The 24,811-nt window shown below is 54.4% G+C and overlaps 1 protein-coding gene across 4 annotated transcripts in view; it reads left to right on the top strand.

Annotated features, from left to right (window-relative positions):
• Positions 1-24,811, top strand: part of LOC144671768 (arf-GAP domain and FG repeat-containing protein 1-like) — a 99,804-nt gene that overhangs the window by 29,784 nt on the left and 45,209 nt on the right. For all 4 annotated transcript variants that reach the window (XM_078533796.1, XM_078533795.1, XM_078533792.1 and 1 more), the window contains exon 3: positions 22,755-22,870. In XM_078533796.1, coding sequence (XP_078389922.1) covers positions 22,755-22,870 — 116 coding nt within the window. The remainder of the gene's footprint in view (positions 1-22,754; positions 22,871-24,811) is intronic.

Below are 24,811 nucleotides of genomic sequence, written 5' to 3'. Positions count from 1 at the left end.
CCGACCCTCCCCGTCTCTACCCCCCCTCCCCGCCTCTCCCCCCCCACCCTCCCCGCCTCTCTCCCACCCTCCCCGCCTCTCTCCCACCCTCCCCGCCTCTCTCCCACCCTCCCCGCCTCTCTCCCACCCTCCCCGCCTCTCTCCCACCCTCCCCGCCTCTCTCCGCACCTCCCCGCCTCTCCCCCCCTCCCCGCCTCTCCCCCCCTCCCCGCCTCTCCCCCCCCTCCCCGCCTCTCCCCCCCTCCCCGCCTCTCCCCCCCCCTCCCCGCCTCTCCCCCCCTCCCCGCCTCTCCCCCCCCTCCCCGCCTCTCCCCCCCCTCCCCGCCTCTCCCCCCCCTCCCCGCCTCTCCCCCACTCCCCGCCTCTCCCCCCCCTCCCCGCCTCTCCCCCCCCTCCCCGCCTCTCCCCCCCCACCTCTACCCCCCCTCCCCGCGTCTCCCTCCCCACCCTCCCCGCCTCTCCCCCCCCTCCCCGCCTCTCCCCCCCCTCCCCGCCTCTACCCCCCCTCCCCGCCTCTACCCCCCCTCCTCGCCTCTCTACCCCCCACCCTCCCGCCTCTCTCCCCCCCCCACCCTCCCCGCCTCTCTCCCCCCCCCACCCTCCCCACCTCTCCCACCCCTTCCCTGCCTCTCTCCACCCCCCCCACCCTGCCTGCCTCTCTCCCCCCCTGCCTCTCTCCCCCCCCACCCTCCCCACCTCTCTCCCTCCCTGCATCTCCCCCCCCCACCTCTCTCCCCCCCCACCCTCCCCGCCTCTCTCCCCCCCCACCCTCCCCGCCTCTCTCCCCCCCACCCTCCCCGCCTCTCTCCCCCCCCACCCTCCCCGCCTCTCTCCCCCCCCACCCTCCCCGCCTCTCTCCCCCCCCACCCTCCCCGCCTCTCTCCCCCCCAACCCTCCCCGCCTCTCTCCCCCCTCCCACCCTCCCCGCCTCTCTCCCCCCCCACCCTCCCTGCCTCTCTCCCCCCCCACCCTCCCCGCCTCTCTCCCCCCCAACCCTCCCCGCCTCTCTCCCCCCCCACCCTCCCTGCCTCTCTCCCCCACCACCCACCCTCCCCGCCTCTCTCCCCCCCCACCCTCCCCGCCTCTCTCCCCCCCAACCCTCCCCGCCTCTCTCCCCCCCAACCCTCCCCGCCTCTCTCCCCCCTCCCACCCTCCCCGCCTCTCTCCCCCCCCACCCTCCCCGCCTCTCTCCCCCCCCACCCTCCCTGCCTCTCTCCCCCCCCACCCTCCCCGCCTCTCTCCCCCCCAACCCTCCCCGCCTCTCTCCCCCCCAACCCTCCCCGCCTCTCTCCCCCCTCCCACCCTCCCCGCCTCTCTCCCCCCCCACCCTCCCCGCCTCTCTCCCCCCCCACCCTCCCTGCCTCTCTCCCCCCCCAACCTCCCTGCCTCTCTCTCCCCCCCACCCTCTCTGCCTCTCCCCCTCTTTCCCAACCTCACTGCCCCTCCTCCTTCCCCTTCCTCCCTAACCCCTTTCCCTCCATCCCTGCCCCCTTCCCTATCTCGCTCTCTCCCACTGCCCCTCTCTCTTTCCTTTGTTGCCCCCCCTCCCCCTCACCCTCCCTCACTGCCCCTCCCCTCCCTCTCTCCCTCCCTCACTGCCCCTCCCCCTCTCTCTCCCCCCTCCCTCACTGCCCCTCTCCCTCTCTCCCTCCCTCACTGACCCTCCCCCACCCTCTCTCCCTCCCTCACTGACCCTCCCCCTCCCTCTCTCCCTCCCTCACTGACCCTCCCCCTCCCTCTCTCCCTCCCTCACTGACCCTCCCCCTCCCTCTCTCCCTCCCTCACTGACCCTCCCCCTCCCTCTCTCCCTCCCTCACTGACCCTCCCCCTCCCTCTCTCCCTCCCTCGCTGCCCCTCCCCCTCTCTCCCCCCTCACTCTCCTCCTCCCTCACTGCCCCCCTCCCTCACTGCCCCTCCCCCTCTCTCTCCCCCTCCCTCACTGCCCCTCCCCCTCACTGCCCCTCCCCCTCTCTCCCCCCCTCACTGCCCCTCCCCCTCTCTCCCCCCCTCACTGCCCCTCCCCCTCTCTCCCTCCCTCACTGCCCCTCTCCCTCCCTCACTGCCCCTCTCCCTCCCTCACTGCCCCTCCCCCTCCTCCTCCCTCACTGCCCCTCCCCCTCTCCCCCTCCCTCGCTGCCCCTCCCCCCTCTCCCTCCCTCACTGCCCTCCCCCTCGCCGCCCCTCCCCCTCATTCCCTCCCTCACTGCCCCTCCCCCTCCTCCCCCTCACTGCCCCTCCCCCTCTCCTCCTCCCTCGCTGCCCCTCCCCCCTCTCTCCCTCCCTCGCTGCCCCTCCCCCTCTCTCCCCCCTCGCTGCCCCTCCCCCTCTCTCCCTCCCTCACTGACCATCCCCCCCCTCCCCCTCCCTCGCTGCCCCTCCCCCTCTCTCCCTCCCTCGCTGCCCCTCCTCCTCTCTCCCTCCCTCGCTGCCCCTCCCCCTCCCTCCCTCACTGCCCCTCCCCCTCTCTCCCTCCCTCACTGCCCCTCCCCCTCACTGCCCCTCCCTCACTGCCCCTCCCCCTCACTGCCCCTCCCCCTCTCCCCCTCCCTCGCTGCCCCTCCTCCTCTCCCCCTCCCTCGCTGCCCCTCCCCCCTCTCCCTCCCTCACTGCCCTCCCCCTCGCCGCCCCTCCCCCTCTCTCCCTCCCTCACTGCCCCTCCCCCTCCTCCCCCTCACTGCCCCTCCCCCTCTCCTCCTCCCTCGCTGCCCCTCCCCCCTCTCTCCCTCCCTCGCTGCCCCTCCCCCCTCGCTGCCCCTCCCCCTCTCTCCCTCCCTCACTGACCATCCCCCCCTCCCCCTCCCTCGCTGCCTCTGCACATTCAGTTTCAAATAATCATCTCCTGAGCTTCAAAAAGCCTCAGTTGTCCCTGTGCGGGTCGATCAGTGTTTGAACACAGTGCCTCACTCCACAAACACCACATGTCCTGTTTAATATTTTACATCGCCAAACCTGTCTTACAAAATTCCATTGAGATCATCACATACTTCACTGTGCTACGCAGCTGAATATTGAGGGTTTCTGGATCCCAGTTGAAACTAAATAATCAACGGCCAAGTGAAAGTTATTTTTGAAAAATAAAGGAAAGCTTCTGGAAAAATAGCCCTTTTATTGTCCCCCTTTGGGTTAAAGAATTTACAGTTTGCATCATAGCCGACATGTCATTTAAGACTTGGTTTGAGGTCAGTGCTGTGTGTACTTAATAAACAGGCCAATGACAACACCAACAAGAAGCTGCATTTATATGGAGCCCTTAGCATAGCAAAATGGCCTAAGCTGCTTCACAGGACTGTAATCAGACAACATAGAACCAGAGGACACCAATTTAAGGTAACTGGCAAAAATTGAAAAATATTTTTACACAAGTGGACGTGTGTAAATGATGCACTGCCTGAGAGTGTGGTGGAGACAGGGTTAATCGAGTGGTTAGGATCTGGAATGCACTGTCTGAGAGTGTGGTGGAGACCGGGTCAATCGAGGGGTTAGGGTCTGGAATGCACTGCCTGAGAGTGTGGTGGAGACAGGGTCAATCGAGTGGTTAGGGTCTGGAATGCACTGTCTGAGAGTGTGGTGGAGACCGGGTCAATCGAGGGGTTAGGGTCTGGAATGCACTGCCTGAGAGTGTGGTGGAGACAGGGTCAATCGAGTGGTTAGGGTCTGGAATGCACTGTCTGAGAGTGTGGTGGAGACAGGGTCAATCGAGTGGTTAGGATCTGGAATGCACTGCCTGAGAGCGTGGTGGAGACAGGGTCAATCGAGTGGTTAGGATCTGGAATGCACTGTCTGAGAGTGTGGTGGAGACAGGGTCAATCGAGTGGTTAGGATCTGGAATGCACTGTCTGAGAGTGTGGTGGAGACAGGGTCAATCGAGTGGTTAGGGTCTGGAATGCACTGCCTGAGAGTGTGGGGGAGACAGGGTCAATCGAGTGGTTAGGATCTGGAATGCACTGTCTGAGAGTGTGGTGGAGACAGGGTCAATTGAGTGGTTAGGGTCTGGAATGCACTGTCTGAGAGTGTGGTGGAGACAGGGTCAATCGAGTGGTTAGGATCTGGAATGCACTGTCTGAGAGTGTGGGGGAGACAGGGTCAATCGAGTGGTTAGGATCTGGAATGCACTGCCTGAGAGTGTGGTGGAGACAGGGTCAATCGAGTGGTTAGGATCTGGAATGCACTGTCTGAGAGTGTGGTGGAGACAGGGTCAATCGAGTGGTTAGGGTCTGGAATGCACTGTCTGAGAGTGTGGTGGAGACAGGGTCAATCGAGTGGTTAGGATCTGGAATGCACTGTCTGAGAGTGTGGTGGAGACAGGGTCAATCGAGTGGTTAGGATCTGGAATGCACTGTCTGAGAGTGTGGGGGAGACAGGGTCAATCGAGTGGTTAGGATCTGGAATGCACTGTTTGAGAGTGTGGGGGAGACAGGGTCAATCGAGTGGTTGGGATCTGGAATGCACTGTCTGAGAGTGTGGTGGAGACAGGGTCAATCGAGTGGTTAGGATCTGGAATGCACTGTCTGAGAGTGTGGTGGAGACAGGGTCAATCGAGTGGTTAGGATCTGGAATGCACTGTCTGAGAGTGTGGTGGAGACAGGGTCAATCGAGTGGTTAGGGCCTGGAATGCACTGTCTGAGAGTGTGGTGGAGACAGGGTCAATCGAGTGGTTAGGGTCTGGAATGCACTGTCTGAGAGTGTGGTGGAGACAGGGTCAATCGAGTGGTTAGGATCTGGAATGCACTGTCTGAGAGTGTGGTGGAGACAGGGTCAATCGAGTGGTTAGGGTCTGGAATGCACTGCCTGAGAGTGTGGTGGAGACAGGGTCAATCGAGTGGTTAGGGTCTGGAATGCACTGCCTGAGAGTGTGGTGGAGACAGGGTCAATCGAGTGCTTAGGATCTGGAATGCTCTGTCTGAGAGTGTGGTGGAGACAGGGTCAATCGAGTGCTTAGGATCTGGAATGCACTGTCTGAGAGTGTGGTGGAGACAGGGTCAATCGAGTGCTTAGGATCTGGAATGCACTGTCTGAGAGTGTGGTGGAGACAGGGTCAATCGAGTGGTTAGGGTCTGGAATGCACTGTCTGAGAGGGTGGTGGAGACAGAGGCAACCCAGTGGTTAGGGTCTGGAATGCACTGCCTGAGAGTGTGGTGGATGCAGAGTCATTCGTGTGTTTCTAAAGCGAATTGGATAAAATTTGCAGGGCTAAGGGGAAAAGGCAAGGGAATAGTGCTTACCTGAGTTGCTCTTGCAGAGGGCCAGCATGGACATGATGGACTGAATGGCCTTTCCCTGTGCTGGTCCCATTTTACAAATTTGACACTGAGCCACACAGGTAGATATTAGGGACAGGCGTCTAGAAACTCAGTCAAAGAGGCCCGTTTTAAGGAGCATCTTAAAGGAGAAGAGAGAGAGGTGGAGAGGTTTAGGGAGAGAATTCCAGAGCTTAGGGCCCCCCAGGCAGCTGAAGGCCCAGCCACCAGTGACAGGACAATGGAAATAGTGGGGGGATACGTAAGAGGGTGGAAATGGAGGAGTGCAGAGACTTTGGTGGGATGAGGCGCGGGAGGAGGTTACAGAGATTACATGGGGAGGCGCAAGTAGTGGAAAGATTTGGAAACAAAGCTGAGAATTTTAGAATTGAGATGTTGCTGGACTGGGAGCCAGTGCAGGTCAGTGAGCACATGGGGAGATGGCGAACGGGACTTGATGCAAGGTATGACACGGAGAACAGAGTTTTGGAAGAAAATTGTCATTTTAACAGTGGGTAGAAGCAGAGAATGCAGCCCCCAGGCGCTCTCAGATATTCGTACCCCTGCCGATTTGGCCAATCACTGAGAACAACCCATTTATTTTGCTCATTCCTTCCCCCTCTTGACTGCCCGTCTCAGTTCCATGATGGTGTCTGCCTTTCAGTACCCTGTTTCAGGCCAGTCTCCCAGCTATTCGACCATGGAGCGGGGTGACGTGCCAAAACCGAAACTGACCGTGCGATCTGCCTTTACAGCCCCGGGGCCAGTGGACAGAAATCTCCGGCCGGGTGTTCCTCATTCCCGCCCAAGCAGCTGGTGGGGTGGGGGGGTTGGAAGGGGGCGGGGAGGTACTCCCCAACTGTAATGTTCTGCAGGAGCCCGAAAACAGCTTTCACAATTAACAATGACACTCCCCGATTCAAAGAGCGACCACTTCAAATCCAGGTGTTGTGGCTGCCCTGTTTCAGGAAAGCTACACCTGACTGTCCCCTGTCTGCTGTTGCCCGCCTTCACCTTACTTTCCGCTGATGCCCGCTGTCTACCAGCCCGGCTGATTGGCTGCTCCGTGTAGCTCTCTATGCAGATGGCAGGACAAGCTGCACTTTAATACCTTTTGACTGCCCGACTTTCCGAATCTCTCCCCCCACCAGCACCTGATTTGCTCGGCGCTGCCTGATTTTCCGACCTCTCCCACCTCATGGCGTCTCCTGCTGCATCATTCACTACTTTCCAGCAGAGTCCCAATACCCGACAGGCGGCACATTCAGCTCTGCAGAAAGCAGCCACGTCAGTAGCTGCATGTGTTCTCCATCGTTCATGTACAGTACAGCAGTGACTGTGCTTCAGAATCACTTCATTGGCAATGAGGTACTTTGGGATCGCAGCGCGGACATGAGAAATGTCTTATAAATGCACCTCTCCCCTCCCTTTAATGGTTTATTAAAGTCAGCTTCTCTCTCAGCCAAAGGGCAGGTTTCACAATCAATTTTAAATAAAATGCAAAAAAAAAATGTTAACTTTCAGGCTAAAATTCATCAGTAGCATTGCAGTCAACAGCATCACCTCCGTTTCACCGGGCAGCCATTACTTCTTTGGGATTACCTTTTTGCTTGAACCCTTCCTCCTTTTGAACCCTTCCAAACGCCTCTTTCCTGGAGTGTAGCTGTACTCCTGCGCCATGCCGCACAGAGGTTCAAGATCAGTAATAGCCCTCTTAAGAGCGTCTCTGCCGATCCAGGTGTCGGTGTCTCGAAAGGACCGGAGATCCAGGCGGTAGAGATCATTCAGGCAGACGCCCCACCGTTTCCTCGTCTCCTCCGCCTGTGTCTGCCCCTCCTGCTGCTGCTTCTCTCCCTGCCCACCAGCAGCCCCAACTCTGGCCCCTTGCACCCCTCACATCTGAGCCTGCCCCCCTCCCCCCCCAACCAGGCCCAACTCTGCCACCAGGGCAGCTGACCTCGGTTGTTGAGTCATGCACCCCCCCCCCCTGCTGCTTGGTGCTGTCCTGCTCTTCCCCCATCTTGGTTCAGGCTCAGCACCAAGCCGTCGTTGGAAACTTCAGGCTAGGCAGAGCTGCTGGCCGAGCCTGAGTTTCTTGTCGGCCGCAGCCACCATCACTGCCTCGCCTGTGCTGACTTCTGGTGTTTGAACATGTAGGGGGAGGAGAGTAACCTTCCCCCCTCCCCTGAGGGTACTCATTTGTCTCCTACCTCGCACCAAGTTCCATTCACCCAGCATCACCTGCGCTTGCTGATCCACACAGGCGCCTCCTCAGAGTTAAAATTCCCCTCCTTCTTTCCAAATCCCTCATGGTTCACTCCTCCCTGCCTCTAACCTGCTCCAGCGCTGCAAGCTTCTCAGATGTCTGCTACCCTCTAATTTCAGCCTCTTGCCATGTCCCCGATTTCCCCATCGCTCCACCGTTGGCGGCCGTGCCTTCAGCTGCCTGGGGCTCTGCAATTCCCTCCCTAACCCTCTCCGCCTCTCTCCCCTTTTCATGTCACTCCTTAAACCTTCGCTTTTGGACCAAGCGCTTGGTCACCTGTCCTAATATTTCCTCGTGTGGCTCTGGGCTGCCTTGTGAAAAACCTTGGGTGTTTTACTATGTTACAAGCGCTATATAAATGCACATTGTTGAAGCTCTTTAATTAACTTTAATAACCTCAGCTGATCAAGGTGAGAGATAGGGCGTGAGTAATGGAAAACTTCGCATTTCAAGCACTCCATTTCAGCATCAAACACTCCCAGTCTGAGTAAGAAATTGAGTATTGGCCACAGGAATGTGGATATTGACTGATAATCTTTCTGAGGGATGTTGATTCAGGGATAAATGTTAGCTCTCCTTTGAATAGTGTCCATGAGATCTTTAACATCCTCCTGAGTGGACAGACTGGTCCCTCGGTTCAAGATCTTATCCGAAAGAGAGCACTTCAAAGAGCGTAGCACTCTCTCAGGACTGCATTGGGAGTGACAGCCTGGAATTTTGTCCTTGAGCCTTTGCACTTGAACCCTCGACTTTCTGACTCAGAGGGGAGCTAAGGCTGAGTTAGGTGCGTCCAGATAGACTTAAACAATAAACTTCAATGAGGACAGCAAACCCGTAAGTAAGAGCAGAAAGACTTCATTTATTTAGCACCTGATCACACCCTCAGAACATCCCAAAGTGCTTCACAGCCAGAGAATTACTTTTGTAGTGACTTGGCTGGAGGAGGTGACTGACAGTCAGTGAGCGGGCCCCTAGCCAAGCTGTTCCAGTACAGCTACAACACTGGCATCTACCCGGCTATGTGGAAAATTACCCAGGTATGTCCTGTACGCAAAAAGCAGGACAAATCCAACCTGGCCAATTACCGCCCCATCAGTCTACACTCGATCATCAGTAAAGTAATGGACAGTGCTATCAAGCAGCACTTGCTTAGCAATAACCTGCTCACTGATGCACAGTTTGGGTTCTGCCAGAGCCATTCAGCTCCTGACCTCATTACAGCCTTGGTTCAAACATGGACAAAAGAGCTGAACTCCCGAGGTGAGGTGAGAGTGACTGCCCTTGATATCAAGGCAGCATTTGACCGAGTGTGGCATCAAGGAGCCCTAGCAAAACCGAAGTCAATGGGAATTGGGGGAAAACTCTCTGCTGTTTGGAGTCATACCTAGCACAAAGGAAGATGGTTGTGGTTGTTGGAGGTCAGTCATCTCAGTCCCGGGACATCACTGCAGGAGTTCCTCAGGGTAGTGTCCTCGGCCCAACTATCTTCAGCTGCTTCATCAATGACCTTCCTTCCATCATAAGGTCAGAAGTGGGGATGTTCGCTGATGATTGCACAATGTTCAGCACCATTCGTGACTCCTCAGATACCGAAGCAGCCCATGTCCAAATGCAGCAAGACCTGGACAATATCCAGTCTTGTGCTGACAAGTGGCAAGTAACATTTGCGCCACACAAGTGTCAGGCAATGACCATCTCCAACGAGAGAGAATCCAGCCATTTCCCCTGATGTTCAATGGCATTACCATCACTGAATCCCCCACTATCAACACCCTTGGATTACCATTGACCAGAAACTGAACTGAACTAGCCATATAAATACTGTGGCTTACAAGTGCAGGTCAGGGGCTAGGAATCCTGCGATGAGTAACTCACCTCCTGACTCCCCAAAGCCTGTCCACCATCTGCAAGGCACAAGTCAGGAGTGTGATGAAGCTTGACATCATCCAGGACAAAGCAGCCCCGCTTGATTGGCACCCCATCCACAAACATTCACTCCCTCCACCACTGACACACAGTAGCAGCAGTGTGTGTACCATCTACAAGATGCATTGCAGGAATTCACCAAGGGTCCTTCGACAGCACCTTCCAAACCCAAGACCTCTACCATCTAGAAGGACAAGGGCAGCAGATAGATACCTCCCTAAACCTCTCCGCCTCTCTCTCCTTTAAGGCGCTCCTTAAAACTGACTTCTTTAACCAAGCTTTAGGTCACCTGTCCTAATAGCTCCTTTTGTGGCTTGTCATTAAGTTTTATATGGAAACGCTGCCTGTGAAGCCCCTTGGTATGCTTTACAATGGTAAACAATTGAATTTCAAGCTCTTTAATTAAATAAAATATGCTTAACAAGACTAGGTTATATAGTGCTTGGAGGAAAGGAACACTTTGCATTTCAGGCACCCAGTTCCAGCATCAAACACTCCCAGGACAGGTACAGCACGTGGTTAGATACAGAGTAAAGCTCCCTCTACACTCTCCCCATCAAACACTCCCAGGAAAGGTACACCACGGGGTTAGATACAGAGTAAAGCTCCCTCTACACTGTCCCCATCAAACACTCCCAGGACAGGTACAGCATGGGATTAGATACAGAGTAAAGCTCCCTCTACACTGTCCCCATCAAACACTCCCAGGGCAGGTACAGCATCGGGTTAAATACAGAGTAAAGCTCCCTCTGCACCGCCCCATCAAACACTCCCAGGACAGGTACAGCACGGTGTTAGATACAGAGTAAAGCTCCCTCTACACTGTCCCCATCAAACACTCCCAGGACAGGGACAGCACGGGGTTAGATACAGAGTAAAGCTCCCTCTACACTGTCCCCATCAAACACTCCCAGGACAGGTACAGCACGGTGTTAGATACAGAGTAAAGCTCGCTCTACACTGTCCCCATCAAACACTCCCAGGACAGATACAGCACAGGGTTAGATACAGAGTAAAGCTCCCTCTACACTGTCCCCATCAAACACTCCCAGGACAGGTACAGTCCGGGTTAGAAGTAGGGAATTCTCAGCGAGCAAAGTGTTTTAGACTCTGAAAAGAGTCTGTCTTTAGCTCTGAAGAGTGCTGACATGCGGGCCCACGAACAGAGGAGATTCTCATCTATCTGTTCACGGGTGGACTTGAATCAGGATCCCAGAGGTGAAAGCTGCATACAACAGCCAGTTCTCTCCCTGCATCCCTGCCCCATCACCCACCCTTTCTTTTAAATCTTCAAGATGCAGCCTGGAATGAGAGGGAGGAACTGTATCTCTCTTCATCACTCCCTCACTCAGACACGCATACTGCAGTGGCCTCAAATTTAAAATTCTCACCTTTGCCCCTCCCTAACCCTAATTTGCTCCAGCCCCCAACCGTCATTCCATTTCTGCCCTCTTGTACCTCCTTAATTTTAATCAGTCCACCATTTACAGTAAGGCCTTCAGCTATCTGCATCATAAAATCTGAAGTACCCTCCCTCAATCTCTGTTTTTCTCTCTCGCTCTGTCTGTCTCGCTCTGTCTGTCTCGCTCGCCCTCCCTTGCTCGCCCTCCCTCGCTCGCCCTCCCTCGCTCGCCCTCCCTCGCTCGCCCTCCCTCGCTCGCCCTCCCTCGCTCGCCCTCCCTCGCTCGCCCTCCCTCGCTCGCCCTCCCTCGCTCGCCCTCCCTCGCTCGCCCTCCCTCGCTCGCTCGCCCGCCTGCCCTCCCTCGCTCGCCTTCTCTCTCTAAACTGAAGAAGAGCTGGTGAGTTCTCAGAGTCCGGGTCCACACTTGCTCCACAAACAACATCGCAAACCGATTATCTGGATTACGATGCATACAGCGGCTGACCAGCCTGCCAGTATTCCCTGGACCTGCATGAGCTGATTGGACAAGGCAGTGACACCTGTAAAAGTGTACAAAAGCATCGGGGAAGCAGAATTGAGAACCAGAAAAGAAAATCAAACAATTCAGGTCCGTAAACTGGAGACGAGGAAGGATTTCAAAAGGAAATTGGATGGGTGCTTAAGGGAAGTAAACTTGCCGGGATACGGGGATAGAGCGGGGGAATGGGACTGACTGGATTGGTGAACAGAGAGCCAGCATGGATTTGATGGGCTGAATAGCTCTCATGTTTCAGTGACTTGAGTTGCTGGTTATTTTAAAGAGTGATATTTGACTTGAGGGCCTGTCAAGGAGTTAATGTGCAGCATGAGCTGTCCTGTTTCAGGCATTCGCTAACTCCTGATGACACCTCTGGAGACACCCAGCCTTAGGAACTAACAGGTGTGTCAGCAGTGTCTTTACAAATATGAATTGCTCGACTTCTTTTTGGTTCTCATTTCCTTCCCTGCCCAGAGGCTGGGAATCCTGCAACGAGTAACTCACCTCCTGACTCCCCGAAGCCTGTCCGCCATCTACAAGGCACAAGTCAGGAATGTGATGGAATACTCCCCACTTGCCTGGATGAGTGCAGCTCCCACAACACTCAAGAAGCTCCAGGACAAAGCAGCATCCACCCCCATCCACCACTTTAAACATTCACTCTCTCCACCACCGACGCACAGTAGCAGCAGTGTGTGTACACCATCTACAAGATGCACTGCAGCAATTCACCAAGGCTCCTTCGACAGCACCTTCCAAACCCACGACCACTACCATCTAGAAGGACAAGGGCAGCAGACACATGGCGACACCACCACCTGGAAGTTCCCCTCCAAGTCACTCACCATCCTGACTTGGAATTTTATCACCGTTCCTTCACTATCGCTGGGTCAAAATCCTGGAACTCCCTCCCTAACAGCACTGTGGGTGTACCTACACCACATGGTCTGCAGCGGCTCAAGATAGCAGCTCACCACCACCTTCTCAAGGGCAATTAGGGATGGGCAATAAAAATGGTGGCCTAGCCAGCGACGCCCACATAGGTTCCAGTACCTTGTGCAATCAGCTCATGTAGGTCCAGAGAGAGAGTGTTGGCAGGCTGGTTGGCTACAGTGTGCATCGTAACCCAGGTAATCGGTTTTAGTGATAAAAGCAAAATACTGCGGATGCTGGAAATCTGAAATAAAAATAGAAAATGCTGGAAAAGCTCAGCTGATCTGGCAGCATCTGTGGAGAGAGAAACAGCGTTGATGTTTCGAGTCCGTATGACCCTTCTTCAGAGCTACAGAGAAGTAGAAATGTGATGAAATTTATACTGTTTAAGGCGGGGTGGGGCAGGTGGAGCTGGATGGAAGGACAGCGATAGGTGGGGACAAAGGAGAGACTGACAAAGATGTCATGAGCAAAAGGACAAGGGGAGTGTTAATGGCAGTGGTAAGGAGGTGCTGATTGTAGCATTAAGGTCAGAAAGCAGAATGTGATAATAGCAGGCAGGACAAGGGAAAGCACTCTGGAAAGAGCAACATGAACAAGTAACTGATGGCCCTTGTGGGGTTGGGGTGGAGGGGCAGTGGTGGGAAAAAAAAAGAGATCGAAAATGGGATCAGAAGGGATAAAAAAGGGGATAAAACAATGAATAAATGAATGAAAATAAAAATAAGTGGATAAAAATAAAAATTAAGTCAAAAAAAGGGATTAAAAGGGGGGTGAAGATGGAGGAGAGAGTTCATGGTCTGAAGCTGTTGAACTCGATGTTAAGTCCGGGAGGCTGTAAAGTGCCTAGTCGGAAGATGAGGTGCTGTTCCTCCAGTTTGCGTTGAGCTTCACCGGAACATTGCAGCAAGCCAAGGACAGACATGTGGACATGAGAGCAGGGTGGAGTGTCGAAATGGCAAGCGACAGGGAGGTCTGGGTCATGTTTTAGCAACGTTGGTTGTGGAGTAAGTGTTGACCCGGACCCTGAGAACTTAGTGCCATCGGGATCTTTCACTTCCACCCGAGGGGGCAGATGGAACTTCAGTTTAAGGCCCTCGTCTAGAAGAGGGCACCTCTAACACCACAGCGCTCAGGCAGAACTGCCCTGCCGAGGCCAGGCTGCATTTTCAGCTCCCTGGCGTGGGCCTTGAACCCATGACCCCCTGACTCGGAGGCTAGCGCCTGAGTCATGGCTGACACGCGGTGATTAAAGCAGCAGGGGCACTGTTACTGTCAAGAAGCTGAAATTAGCTGACTCATTGCAGACTGGAGCCTTGAGGTCTGTGATTCTCAAACCCTGTCTTCAGTGCGAATGCAGCAAGTGGGTGTGTCCCCAGTTGCGAAAAGCAAAGAGGAAATTTCTGTTGACAACTGGAGAACTGGAGGAAATCCTGGCCACAGCCAGAGTACACACTTGCACTTTGTACTCTCTCCTTTCTCTCTCTCTCTCTCTCTCTCTCAAAATCTTTTTCTTTTACTTCCTCCCAACCTTTTGATGGTGCCCTCTTCCTCTCTCTCTTGCAACCTTCCCTCTCTCCTGCTCTCTCTCTCTCCCCCCTGCTCTTTTTCTCTCTTGCCCATTTTTTCCCCCTTTCTCTCCCCCCCTCCGCCACTCTTTCTTTCTTTCCCTTTCTCTCCCCTTCCCTCTCCCTCCAACCCTCTCCCCCTCACCCCTCTCTCCTCTCTCTCTCTTGCCCTCTGTCTCCCTTTAGGGAAGGAAACCTGCCGCCCTTACCCGGTCTGGCCTACATGTGACTCCAGACCCACAGCAGTGTGGTTGACTCTTCACTGTCCTCTGAAATGGTCAAGCCAGCCACTCAGTTGGACAGAGCTGGGCAATAAATGCTGGCCTTGCCATCTACATTCCGTGGATAATTTCTTCAAAAATTTTGCAGAAGTCCTGGTAGCTTTTTTTTGTGTGATGTTGGTTGAGGGATAAATATTGATCGGGAAACCTTCTTTAAAACAGTGGCTGTGGGATCTTTCAAAACCTTGATTTAACATCTCATCTGGAAGACTCGCTCAGGACTGCACTGAGCGTGTTGCCCTCGATTATGGGGCGCAGGCCTCTGGAGTGGGCCCGCCCGGCCTAGTGGGCCTCTGACAGACACTGTCTCGGCTTAGAGTTAACTAATGACTGCTGGGAGCTTCAATGAGCGTCCTAGGCTTGTAACGCAGGTTTGGGAAGGGACATAGGAGGGGGACACAATAGCTGCAGGGGACAGCATTAAGAAAGGACAAACTTCCATTTCTGGTGTGTTTGCAAATAGGACAGCCCAATTTGTGCACAGCAAGATCCCACAGACAGGGAATGCGGGCCAGTGTTCTGACCTTGGTGATGGTGACTGAGGATAGGGCGTTGGCCAGGACAGTGAGAGACCTTCCAGTGCACAATGGGCTCATCTGTACACGCCTGAATGGGGGCTTGGGGAATGGGGGTGGTGAGGGGGTGTGGTGGTGTCTTGTTTTAACAGCTCATGCGAAAGCAGGCATCCACCCTCAGCGGTGCAAGGTCGGGGGGGGGCGGTCAGTCTCCATAACGCGCTCAGTTCCATGGCGGGATTCCCAGTGGCCAGCTGCTATGTTGGACAGGACCACTGCAAGATTGTAGAGCGTTGGAGACTGAAGGAGGGAGCAAGTTGTGTGGTTCCAGTGATTCGACCTCAGCCAGGATGCAGGAAGGAGGGTCCAGTGTGTGGGAAACAGTTGAAAGCTTCTCCCTGGGGTAAGCAAGGGGACTTTAGCAGCTTCCTGTGGGAGGTACAAACAGTGACACCTGCAGTCGGGAAAAAGTTATCAGGTGTTTGCAGCTCAGAAATGAGGAAGTTGTGATGAAAATTACTTCATAGACGCTATGAGATTTGAGTTAGGATAGCGGTGAAGATTATTGAAGGTGGAATTGTAAATGGGTTCAAAATATCACCCAATAAACCACTGGAAGCAAGGAGCACAGGCTGATTGTTCATTCAGAGGATTTACATAGACGCACTGTCACCAGGTTTACACCTTCCACACACGCACACACCCGAATTCCCAGCAACTTTCAAATTGCCTTCTTCAATGTTTAAAACAAAAGTGAGGTATTGCTGAGATTCAGAACGAAACCAAGGAATTGCTGGAGAACATTCAATCAGGTCATGCAGCAGAGACACAAACTCATCACTGCAGGCCAAAGGCCTTGGTCAGAACTGCTTTGAAGCAAGTGCAGCTCCAGGGTTAAGGGGAGGGCAGGGCGAGAGGAGTCACAAGGGAGGCCTGTGAATGGGTGAAGGAATGATAGTGCAGGATTAAACTCTTATCTTAGGGGAGGCCGGAGATGAGAGTTTTTTTCTCTCTCAGGGCCGGGAGTCTGTGCAACTCTCTTCCCCAGAGAGTGTTTATATCGGGGACTGGGGGAGCCGGGTGTTTATATTGGGGGCTGGGGGAGCCGGGTGTTTATATTGGGGACTGGGGGAGCCGGGTGTTTATATTGGGGACTGGGGGAGCCGGGTGTTTATATTGGGGACTGGGGGAGCCGGGTGTTTATATCGGGGACTGGGGAAGCTGGGTGTTTATATTGGGGACTGGGGGAGCCGGGTGTTTATATTGGGGACTGGGGAAGCTGGGTGTTTATATTGGGGACTGGGGGAGCCGGGTGTTTATATCGGGGACTGGGGGAGCCGGGTGTTTGTATTGGGGACTGGGGGAGCCGGGTGTTTATATTGGGGACTGGGGGAGCCGGGTGTTTATATCGGGGACTGGGGGAGCCGGGTGTTTATATTGGGGACTGGGGGAGCCGGGAGTTTATATTGGGGACTGGGGGAGCCGGGTGTTTATATCGGGGACTGGGGGAGCCGGGTGTTTATATCGGGGGCTGGGGGAGCCGGGTGTTTATATCGGGGACTGGGGAAGCCGGGTGTTTATATCGGGGACTGGGGAAGCTGGGTGTTTATATTGGGGACTGGGGGAGCCGGGTGTTTATATTGGGGACTGGGGGAGCCGGGTGTTTATATTGGGGACTGGGGGAGCCGGGTGTTTATATTGGGGACTGGGGAAGCTGGGTGTTTATATTGGGGACTGGGGGAGTCGGGTGTTTATATTGGGGACTGGGGAAGCTGGGTGTTTATATTGGGGACTGGGGGAGCCGGGTGTTTATATCGGGGACTGGGGGAGTCGGGTGTTTATATTGGGGACTGGGGGAGCCGGGTGTTTATATTGGGGACTGGGGAAGCTGGGTGTTTATATTGGGGACTGGGGGAGCCGGGTGTTTATATTGGGGACTGGGGGAGTCGGGTGTTTATATTGGGGACTGGGGGAGTCGGGTGTTTATATTGGGGACTGGGGGAGCCGGGAGTTTATATTGGGGACTGGGGGAGTCGGGTGTTTATATTGGGGACTGGGGGAGCCGGGTGTTTATATTGGGGAGTGGGGGAGTCGGGTGTTTATATTGGGGACTGGGGGAGCCGGGTGTTTATATTGGGGACTGGGGGAGTCGGGTGTTTATATTGGGGACTGGGGGAGCCGGGTGTTTATATTGGGGACTGGGGTAGCCGGGTGTTTATATTGGGGACTGGGGGAGCCGGGTGTTTATATTGGGGACTGGGGGAGTCGGGTGTTTATATTGGGGACTGGGGGAGCCGGGTGTTTATATTGGGGACTGGGGGAGTCGGGTGTTTATATTGGGGACTGGGGGAGCCGGGTGTTTGTATTGGGGACTGGGGGAGCCGGGTGTTTATATTGGGGACTGGGGGAGTCGGGTGTTTATATTGGGGACTGGGGGAGCCGGGTGTTTATATTGGGGACTGGGGGAGTCGGGTGTTTATATTGGGGACTGGGGGAGCCGGGAGTTTATATTGGGGACTGGGGGAGCCGGGTGTTTATATTGGGGAGTGGGGGAGTCGGGTGTTTATATCAGGGACTGGGGGAGTCGCGTGTTTATATCGGGGACTGGGGGAGCCGGGTGTTTATATCGGGGACTGGGGGAGCCGGGAGTTTATATTGGGGACTGGGGGAGCCGGGTGTTTATATTGGGGACTGGGGAAGCTGGGTGTTTATATTGGGGACTGGAGGAGCCGGGTGTTTATATTGGGGACTGGGGGAGCTGGGTGTTTATATTGGGGAGTGGGGGAGTCGGCTGTTTATTTTGGGGACTGGGGGAGTCGGGTGTTTATATTGGGGACTGGGGGAGCCGGGTGTTTATATTGGGGACTGGAGGAGCCGGGTGTTTATATTGGGGACTGGGGGAGCCGGGAGTTTATATTGGGGACTGGGGGAGCCGGGTGTTTATATTGGGGACTGGGGGAGTCGGGTGTTTATATTGGGGACTGGGGGAGCCGGGTGTTTATATTGGGGACTGGAGGAGCCGGGTGTTTATATTGGGGACTGGGGGAGTCGGGTGTTTATATTGGGGACTGGGGGAGTCGGGTGTTTATATTGGGGAGTGGGGGAGCCGGGTGTTTATATTGGGGACTGGGGGAGCCGGGTGTTTATATTGGGGAGTGGGGGAGTCGGGCGTTTATATTGGGGACTGGGGGAGCCGGGTGTTTATATTGGGGACTGGGGTAGCCGGGTGTTTATATTGGGGACTGGGGGAGTCGGGTGTTTATATTGGGGGCTGGGGGAGCCGGGTGTTTATATTGGGGACTGGGGGAGTTGGGTGTTTAAATTGGGGAGTGGGGGAGTTGGGTGTTTATATTGGGGACTGGGGGAGCCGGGTGTTTATATTGGGGACTGGGCGAGTCGGGTGTTTATATTGGGGACTGGGGGAGTCGGGTGTTTATATTGGGGACTGGGCGAGTTGGGTGTTTATATTGGGGACTGGGGGAGTCGGGTGTTTATATTGGGGAGTGGGGGAGTCGGGTGTTTATATTGGGGACTGGGGGAGCCGGGTGTTTATATTGGGGACTGGGGGAGCCGGGTGTTTATATTGGGGACTGGGGGAGCCGGGTGTTTATATTGGGGACTGGGGGAGCCGGGTGTTTATATTGGGGACTGGGGGAGTCGGGTGTTTATATTGGGGACTGGGGGAGTCGGGTGTTTATATTGGGGACTGGGGGAGCCGGGTGTTTATATAGGGGACTGGGGGAGTCGGGTGTTTATATTGGGGACTGGGCGAGTTGGGTGTTTATATTGGGGACTGGGGGAGTCGGGTGTTTATATTGGGGAGTGGGGGAGTCGGGTGTTTATATCGGGGACTGGGGGAGTCAGGTGTTTATATTGGGGACTGGAGGAGCTGGGTGTTTATATTGGGGACTGGGGGAGTCGGGTGTTTATATTGGGGACCTCGGGAGTCGGGTGTTTATTTTGGGGACTGGGGGAGTCGGGTGTTTATATTGGGGACTGGGGAAGCCGGGTGTTTATATTGGGGGCTGGGGGAGTCGGGTGTTTGTATTGGGGACTCGGGGAGCCGGGTGTTTATATTGGGGACTGGGGTAGCCGGGTGTTTATATTGGGGACTGGGGGAGTCGGGTGTTTATATTGGGGACTGGGGGAGCCGGGTGTTTATATTGGGGACTGGGGGAGTCGGGTGTTTATATTGGGGAGTGGGGGAGTCGGGTGTTTATATCGGGGACTGGGGGAGTCGGGTGTTTATATTGGGGACTGGAGGAGCTGGGTGTTTATATTGGGGACTGGGGGAGTCGGGTGTTTATATTGGGGACCTCGGGAGTCGGGTGTTTATTTTGGGGACTGGGGGAGTCGGGTGTTTATATTGGGGACTGGGGAAGCTGGGTGTTTATATTGGGGACTGGGGTAGCCGGGTGTTTATATTGGGGACTGGGGGAGTCGGGTGTTTATATTGGGGACTGGGGGAGCCGGGTGTTTATATTGGGGACTGTGGGAGCCGGGTGTTTATATTGGGGACTGGGGGAGTCGGGTGTTTATATTGGGGACTGGGGGAGTCGGGTGTTTATATTGGGAACTGGGGGAGTCGGGTGTTTATATTGGGGACTGGGGTAGCCGGGTGTTTATATTGGGGACTGGGGGAGTCGGGTGTTTATATTGGGGACTGGGGGAGTCGGGTGTTTATATTGGGGACTGGGGGAGCCGGGTGTTTATATTGGGGAGTGGGGGAGTCGGGTGTTTATATTGGGGACTGGGGGAGCCGGGTGTTTATATTGGGGACTGGGGGAGCTGGGTGTTTATATTGGGGACTGGGGTAGCCGGGTGTTTACACTGGGGACTGGAGGAGTCGGGTGTTTATATAGGGGACTGGGGGAGCCGGGTGTTTACACTGGGGGCTGGGGGAGCTGGGTGTTTATATTGGGGACTGGGGGAGCCGGGTGTTTATATTGGGGAGTGGGGGGAGTCGGGTGTTTATATTGGGGGCTGGGGGAGTCGGGTGTTTATATTGGGGAGTGGGGGGAGTCGGGTGTTTATATTGGGGACTCGGGGAGCCGGGTGTTTATATTGGGGACTGGTGGAGTCGGGTGTTTATATTGGGGACTCGGGGAGCCGGGTGTTTATATTGGGGACTCGGGGAGCCGGGTGTTTATATTGGGGACTGGGGGAGCCGGGTGTTTATATTGGGGACTGGGGGAGCCGGGTGTTTATATTGGGGACTGGTGGAGTCGGGTGTTTATATTGGGGAGTGGGGGGAGTCGGGTGTTTGTATTGGGGACTCGGGGAGCCGGGTGTTTATATTGGGGACTGGGGGAGCCGGGTGTTTATATTGGGGGCTGGGGGAGCCGGGTGTTTATATTGGGGACTGGGGGAGCCGGGTGTTTACATTGGGGACTGGGGGAGTCGGGTGTTTACATTGGGGACTGGGGGAGTCGGGTGTTTATATTGGGGACTCGGGGAGCCGGGTGTTGACTGGCCGGCACAGCAAGATCCACCTCGTCTCTGCTCCGAGTGAGCCACTGACCCTGAGAACTGTGGCTAATCTGGAGAATGGAACGGAGGCAACTTGAAGCCACAGTCCCAGTAAAACGGCTTTAAACAGGTGGTCCACAGGGATCCTCCAGCAGGGTAGTCGTGTTTGTTCAGAAAGAAGTGTCTGTGCTCATGTTTACACAGCAGGTTGGGTAACATTGTTCTGGAGTGAATGTTTTTGTAAATGAACTCTACAAGGTCAGTTGGAAGTTCAAATTGTTCACACACAGTATCAGGTTCCCACATAGCCTTGTGGTTGTTGCCATACTTGCATGGGGTAGTGTTCTACCCAGTCCACAAGGTCCCACTGTCTGTTCCCAGCTACAGCTGAGGCCTTGCCATTTGCTACCGTGTCATGAGGTGGGTGTGGATGAGAAACGATAGGCTGGGGTTCCACTTCTGATGACCCCCTCCCCCGCAATGCATTCCCGCTGGTGAGAGCTTGTAAATTGTCGAATCTTGCAGCACAGAAGGTGGCCACTCTGCCCATTGTGCCTGTGCCAGCCCTTTGGAAGAGAGCGAGCGGGCGAGCACTGTGGCTCAGTCTGGAAGTGACAGCAGTCGAGGAGGCCCTGGGCTGTGGCCTGGTTGAATATTGAACCATTGCCGCTGGTATGAATGTATTTACTGCCAGTAAGTAGCAGAACTCCTGGGCTTTTCACATCCATGCTTGGCAGCTCGGGAGGACCTGAAACTCAGGAGTTAATCATCAAACATCCCCATACGTACAATCCGATTTGACTTCAATAAAACTCAGCAGACCAGCACTGATTCCTGCTAAAACTCTCCATTATTGAACACTTACTCCTGGGGGTGTAATTAATACTGGCCAGTGCAAACCCGCAGCTCGATGAAAGGCCTGAGTGAGTTTTTTTCCCTTGACGTTCTCCCCTGAATGTCACCCTGACTCAGCAAATCATGTAGAAATTTAAACTCACTGCTCCACTTCTCACTCGAGCTGCTTCGATCTCAGGAAGTCAAAACTTTTCCTTCATTTCCAGAAATATTTAAAGCTCAGGGTTAGCACCCGTTGAAAGCGCTTCCTGATTTACCGAGCCTTCCCCTTTTTTTAACCCCCAGTTTTGCTGGTGGTCTGCACTCCAGCCCTTGACCCTTCACCCTGACTCCGCAATGAAGATGAATGGCTAATGCCCAGTGGGTGTTCCTGGCAGTGTTGACGCAGGAACCTCGCTCTCAGGGCTGCACCAAAGTACCACATTCAATGCTTTCCACATTACTCTTCCCGAAGCAAATAAGTTTTGTACAGAAGCTCTTTCAGGCTGAGCCTGCCTTCTGCTTTGGAATCCCTGGAATTACCCGCCCCGGCGACTTCATTCATCTCCCTCGCTTGGATTCACGCATTTACCTAGCGCCTTTGACGTCGTAAAACCTACCAAGGTGCTTCACAGGAATGGTTACCAGGCAAAACTTGGCACTGAGCCGTGTGAGGAGATACTGGGGACAGGTGACCAAAAGCTCAGTCAAAGAGGGAGCTTTTAAGGGGTCTCTTGAAGGAGGAGAAGAGAGAGAGGCAGAGGTGTTTAGGGAGGGAATTGCAGACCTTAGGGCCTCAGGCAGCTGAAGGCACGGCCGCCAGTAGTTGGCTAAAAGAAATCTGGGTTTGATGAGGACAATTGGAGGAACACACAGCTCTTGAAGGGTTGTAGGTGGGGGAGTGTTTATATGCTGAGGAGCTGTAAGTAAAATGCCGCTTTTGTCTGTTCTGTGATAGCACTGTCTGTGCCCTGGGCGCTGTATCAGTGCAGTTTGTTCTGCTCTCAGTTCAAAGTGTCGCAGGGGTGAAGTGAGAGTCCTCATTGGCATCCGCTCCCGTACTGCTCCTTGCCAGTGGCCATTGGCTCTCTTGCCCCTACCACAGCGTCCAGATGCTCGTTTCCCGGTTCAGCAGCCCTCGTACTTTATCTAAATCTCCTCCAGTCCACGCCTACCGCCCTCCCAACCCGGAATTACTGCTTATTCCCTGCTCCCTCTCTTCCTCCAAGTCCGATCTCTTGCTCTTCAGAAACTCTCTGGAGAAACCACTCCATCTCACTGCCAGAATTCGATCCTCTAGAATCCTGCAAACCTCTCACTTTGACTGCGTTGGTGGCCTGGGGCCAATATTTATCCCTCATCTAATACCCGGTGGTCATTATATTGCTGTTCGTGGGATCTTGCTGTGCACGAATTGGCCACTGTGTTTTTACATTACAGCAGTCATGAAACTTCAAAAGCGCTTGATTGGTGGTAAAGCACATTGGGATGCCCTGGGGTGCTATATCAATGCATGGCTTTTGCTCCCCGCCCTGGTAATCTGGGGTGGGGTTTCCTGTGCACCAGGCACCCTTTTTGCCCATCGTTTCTGCAGCAGCAGCAGGGCATTCGACTTTGGCGGGTGGGTGGATGGAGTGGGGCATTGCTGAGGCGCCTGACCCCACCCTGACGCTCACGTACACTTTCCATCTCATCGTTCGAGAGCGATCGGGAGCTGGAACCCGAGCTGAGATATGGGTTACACGTGCCTGCGCGTATCTGTGTACATGGATGGAAAATGTAATCCTTGTGTTTGGTTCCGTGCAGGTGTGTAGGCAGATTTGGCTGGGCCTCTTTGACTCTCGATCGTCAGTTATCCCGGATTACAGGGATCCACAGAAAATCAAGGAATTCCTACAGGATAAATATGAGAAAAAGAGATGGTGAGTAATGATGCGATACAGAGCCCCGATACAGAGCGCCATTCCAGTAAGCCCAGCTGCCTTGGCTCTCTCTATTTGTTTCTGTGTAATTTAGATCCAGGTTTAATGAGAAAGAGCGTCTCAGGGAACACCTAGAAGTGCATCTCAGCTATAAATCCACTCCCCATTTCCCACCTCCTCCCTCCCACCCAGGCCGCACTCACTAATGATCACCCCGTCTCCCAAAGGTACCGCTTTTCACTGGGATACGGATGCCAGGAAGCCCTCTGCTGCCTTGGCAAATTAACCATTCTTTGTGTGAACCCGGACTACTACCTGACTGCGCTGAGCATCACAAGCAAGGCCGATCCTGATCCCGTGCTCCTCCAGTCACCAGTCATTCCACACTTGCCAGCTGGAGTCACTGGATAGAGGCTGGGGAGTCGGAGCAGAAGCTCCCGATGATTCCCCACCCCAACCCCCTTCCGCCTCCCCTAGCCCACCCATGAACCTGGCTGAGCCTGGAATCTTCCTGATTTAGTATCTTTTGGTGAGAGGGTCAGTCATGTCTCAGTGGGTAGCACCCACCTCTTGAACCACAAGATGCCGGATTCAGTTCTCAGTCCAGGTCTTGAGCCCAGAAGTCAAGGCTGACACTCCGGTGCAGTGCTGAGGGAGTCCGGCATTGTCGGAGGTGCTGTCTTTTGGATGAAATTTTAAACTGAGGCCCCATTTGCCTCCTTGGGGAGAACGAGAAAGGTCCCACGGCACTGTTTCGAAGAAGAGTTAGGGGGGTTATCCCTGGTTTAATAAAAGCAAAACACTGTGGATGCTGGAAATCTGAAATAAAAACAGAAAGTGCTGGAAAAACTCAGCAGTCCTGGCAGCGTCTGGGGAGAGAGAAGAAGAATTAACTTCAGAACTGAAGAAGAGTCATATTCAACTCGAAATGCTGACCCTGTTTCTATCTCCCCCAGATGCTGCCAGACCTGCTGAGCTCTTCCAGCATTTTCTGTTTTGGTTTGAGTTGGCCAATATTTATCCCTCAATCACCATCACAAGTGACAGATTATCAGGTCATTACAACATTGCTGTTTGTGGGATCCTGCTGTGCGTGAATTGGCTGCCGAGTTTCCTACAGCAGTAATGACACCTCATAAAAGATGTACATTGGCTGTAAGGCACTTTGCAACGGGCCATGGTTGTGGAAAGCGCTATATAAATGCAAATCTTTTATTTCTTTAAATGCTGCCTTCATAAGAGGGAGGTTTGGCTGCAGATCTGACAATTTTTTTTTATATTTGTTCATGGGATATGGGCGTCGCTGGCTGGGCCAGCATTTATTGCCCATCTCTTATTGCCCTTGAGAAGATGCTGGTGAGCTGCCTTCTTGAACCGTGGCGTAGGTGCACCCACAGTGCAGTTCGAGAGTTCCAGGATTTTGGCAGTGGGGTAGTGGCATTGTCACTGGACTCGTAACCCAGAGACCCAGGGTAATGCTCTGGGGGCAAGGGTTTGAATCCTGCTGCAGCAGACGATGGCATTTGAATTCAAAAGTTAAATCTAACGATGACCATGAAACCATTGCTGATTGTTGTTTTTAAAAAAAAAAGCCAGTCTGGCTCACTAACATCCTTTAGGGAGGGAACCCTTACCCGGTCTGGCCTACAATGTGACTCCAGACCCACAGCGATGTGGTTAACTCTTAAACGCCCCTTTGAAATGGCCGAGCAAGCCACTCAGTTGTATCACAATCTGATGAATCCTGCACTCAATTTCCGGCCATGTTGTGAACCAGAGGGCGCAGTGTATTTGTGGCACCCGAAGTGTGACGTTTACAGAAACAGCACACTCTGCGTGAGCTCTGTTGCATGTACCGACCTGTCATATATCAAAAAGCAATATGAGAATTTGGAATTACTGAGTGAATGCTCTGTGCTGCAAGCGAAATGGGATAACGTG

This window comes from Cetorhinus maximus, chromosome 34 (genome assembly GCF_964194155.1).
Source record: "Cetorhinus maximus chromosome 34, sCetMax3.hap1.1, whole genome shotgun sequence".
NCBI lineage: Eukaryota > Metazoa > Chordata > Chondrichthyes > Lamniformes > Cetorhinidae > Cetorhinus > Cetorhinus maximus.
This window is presented reverse-complemented; position numbering and strand designations above follow the sequence as displayed.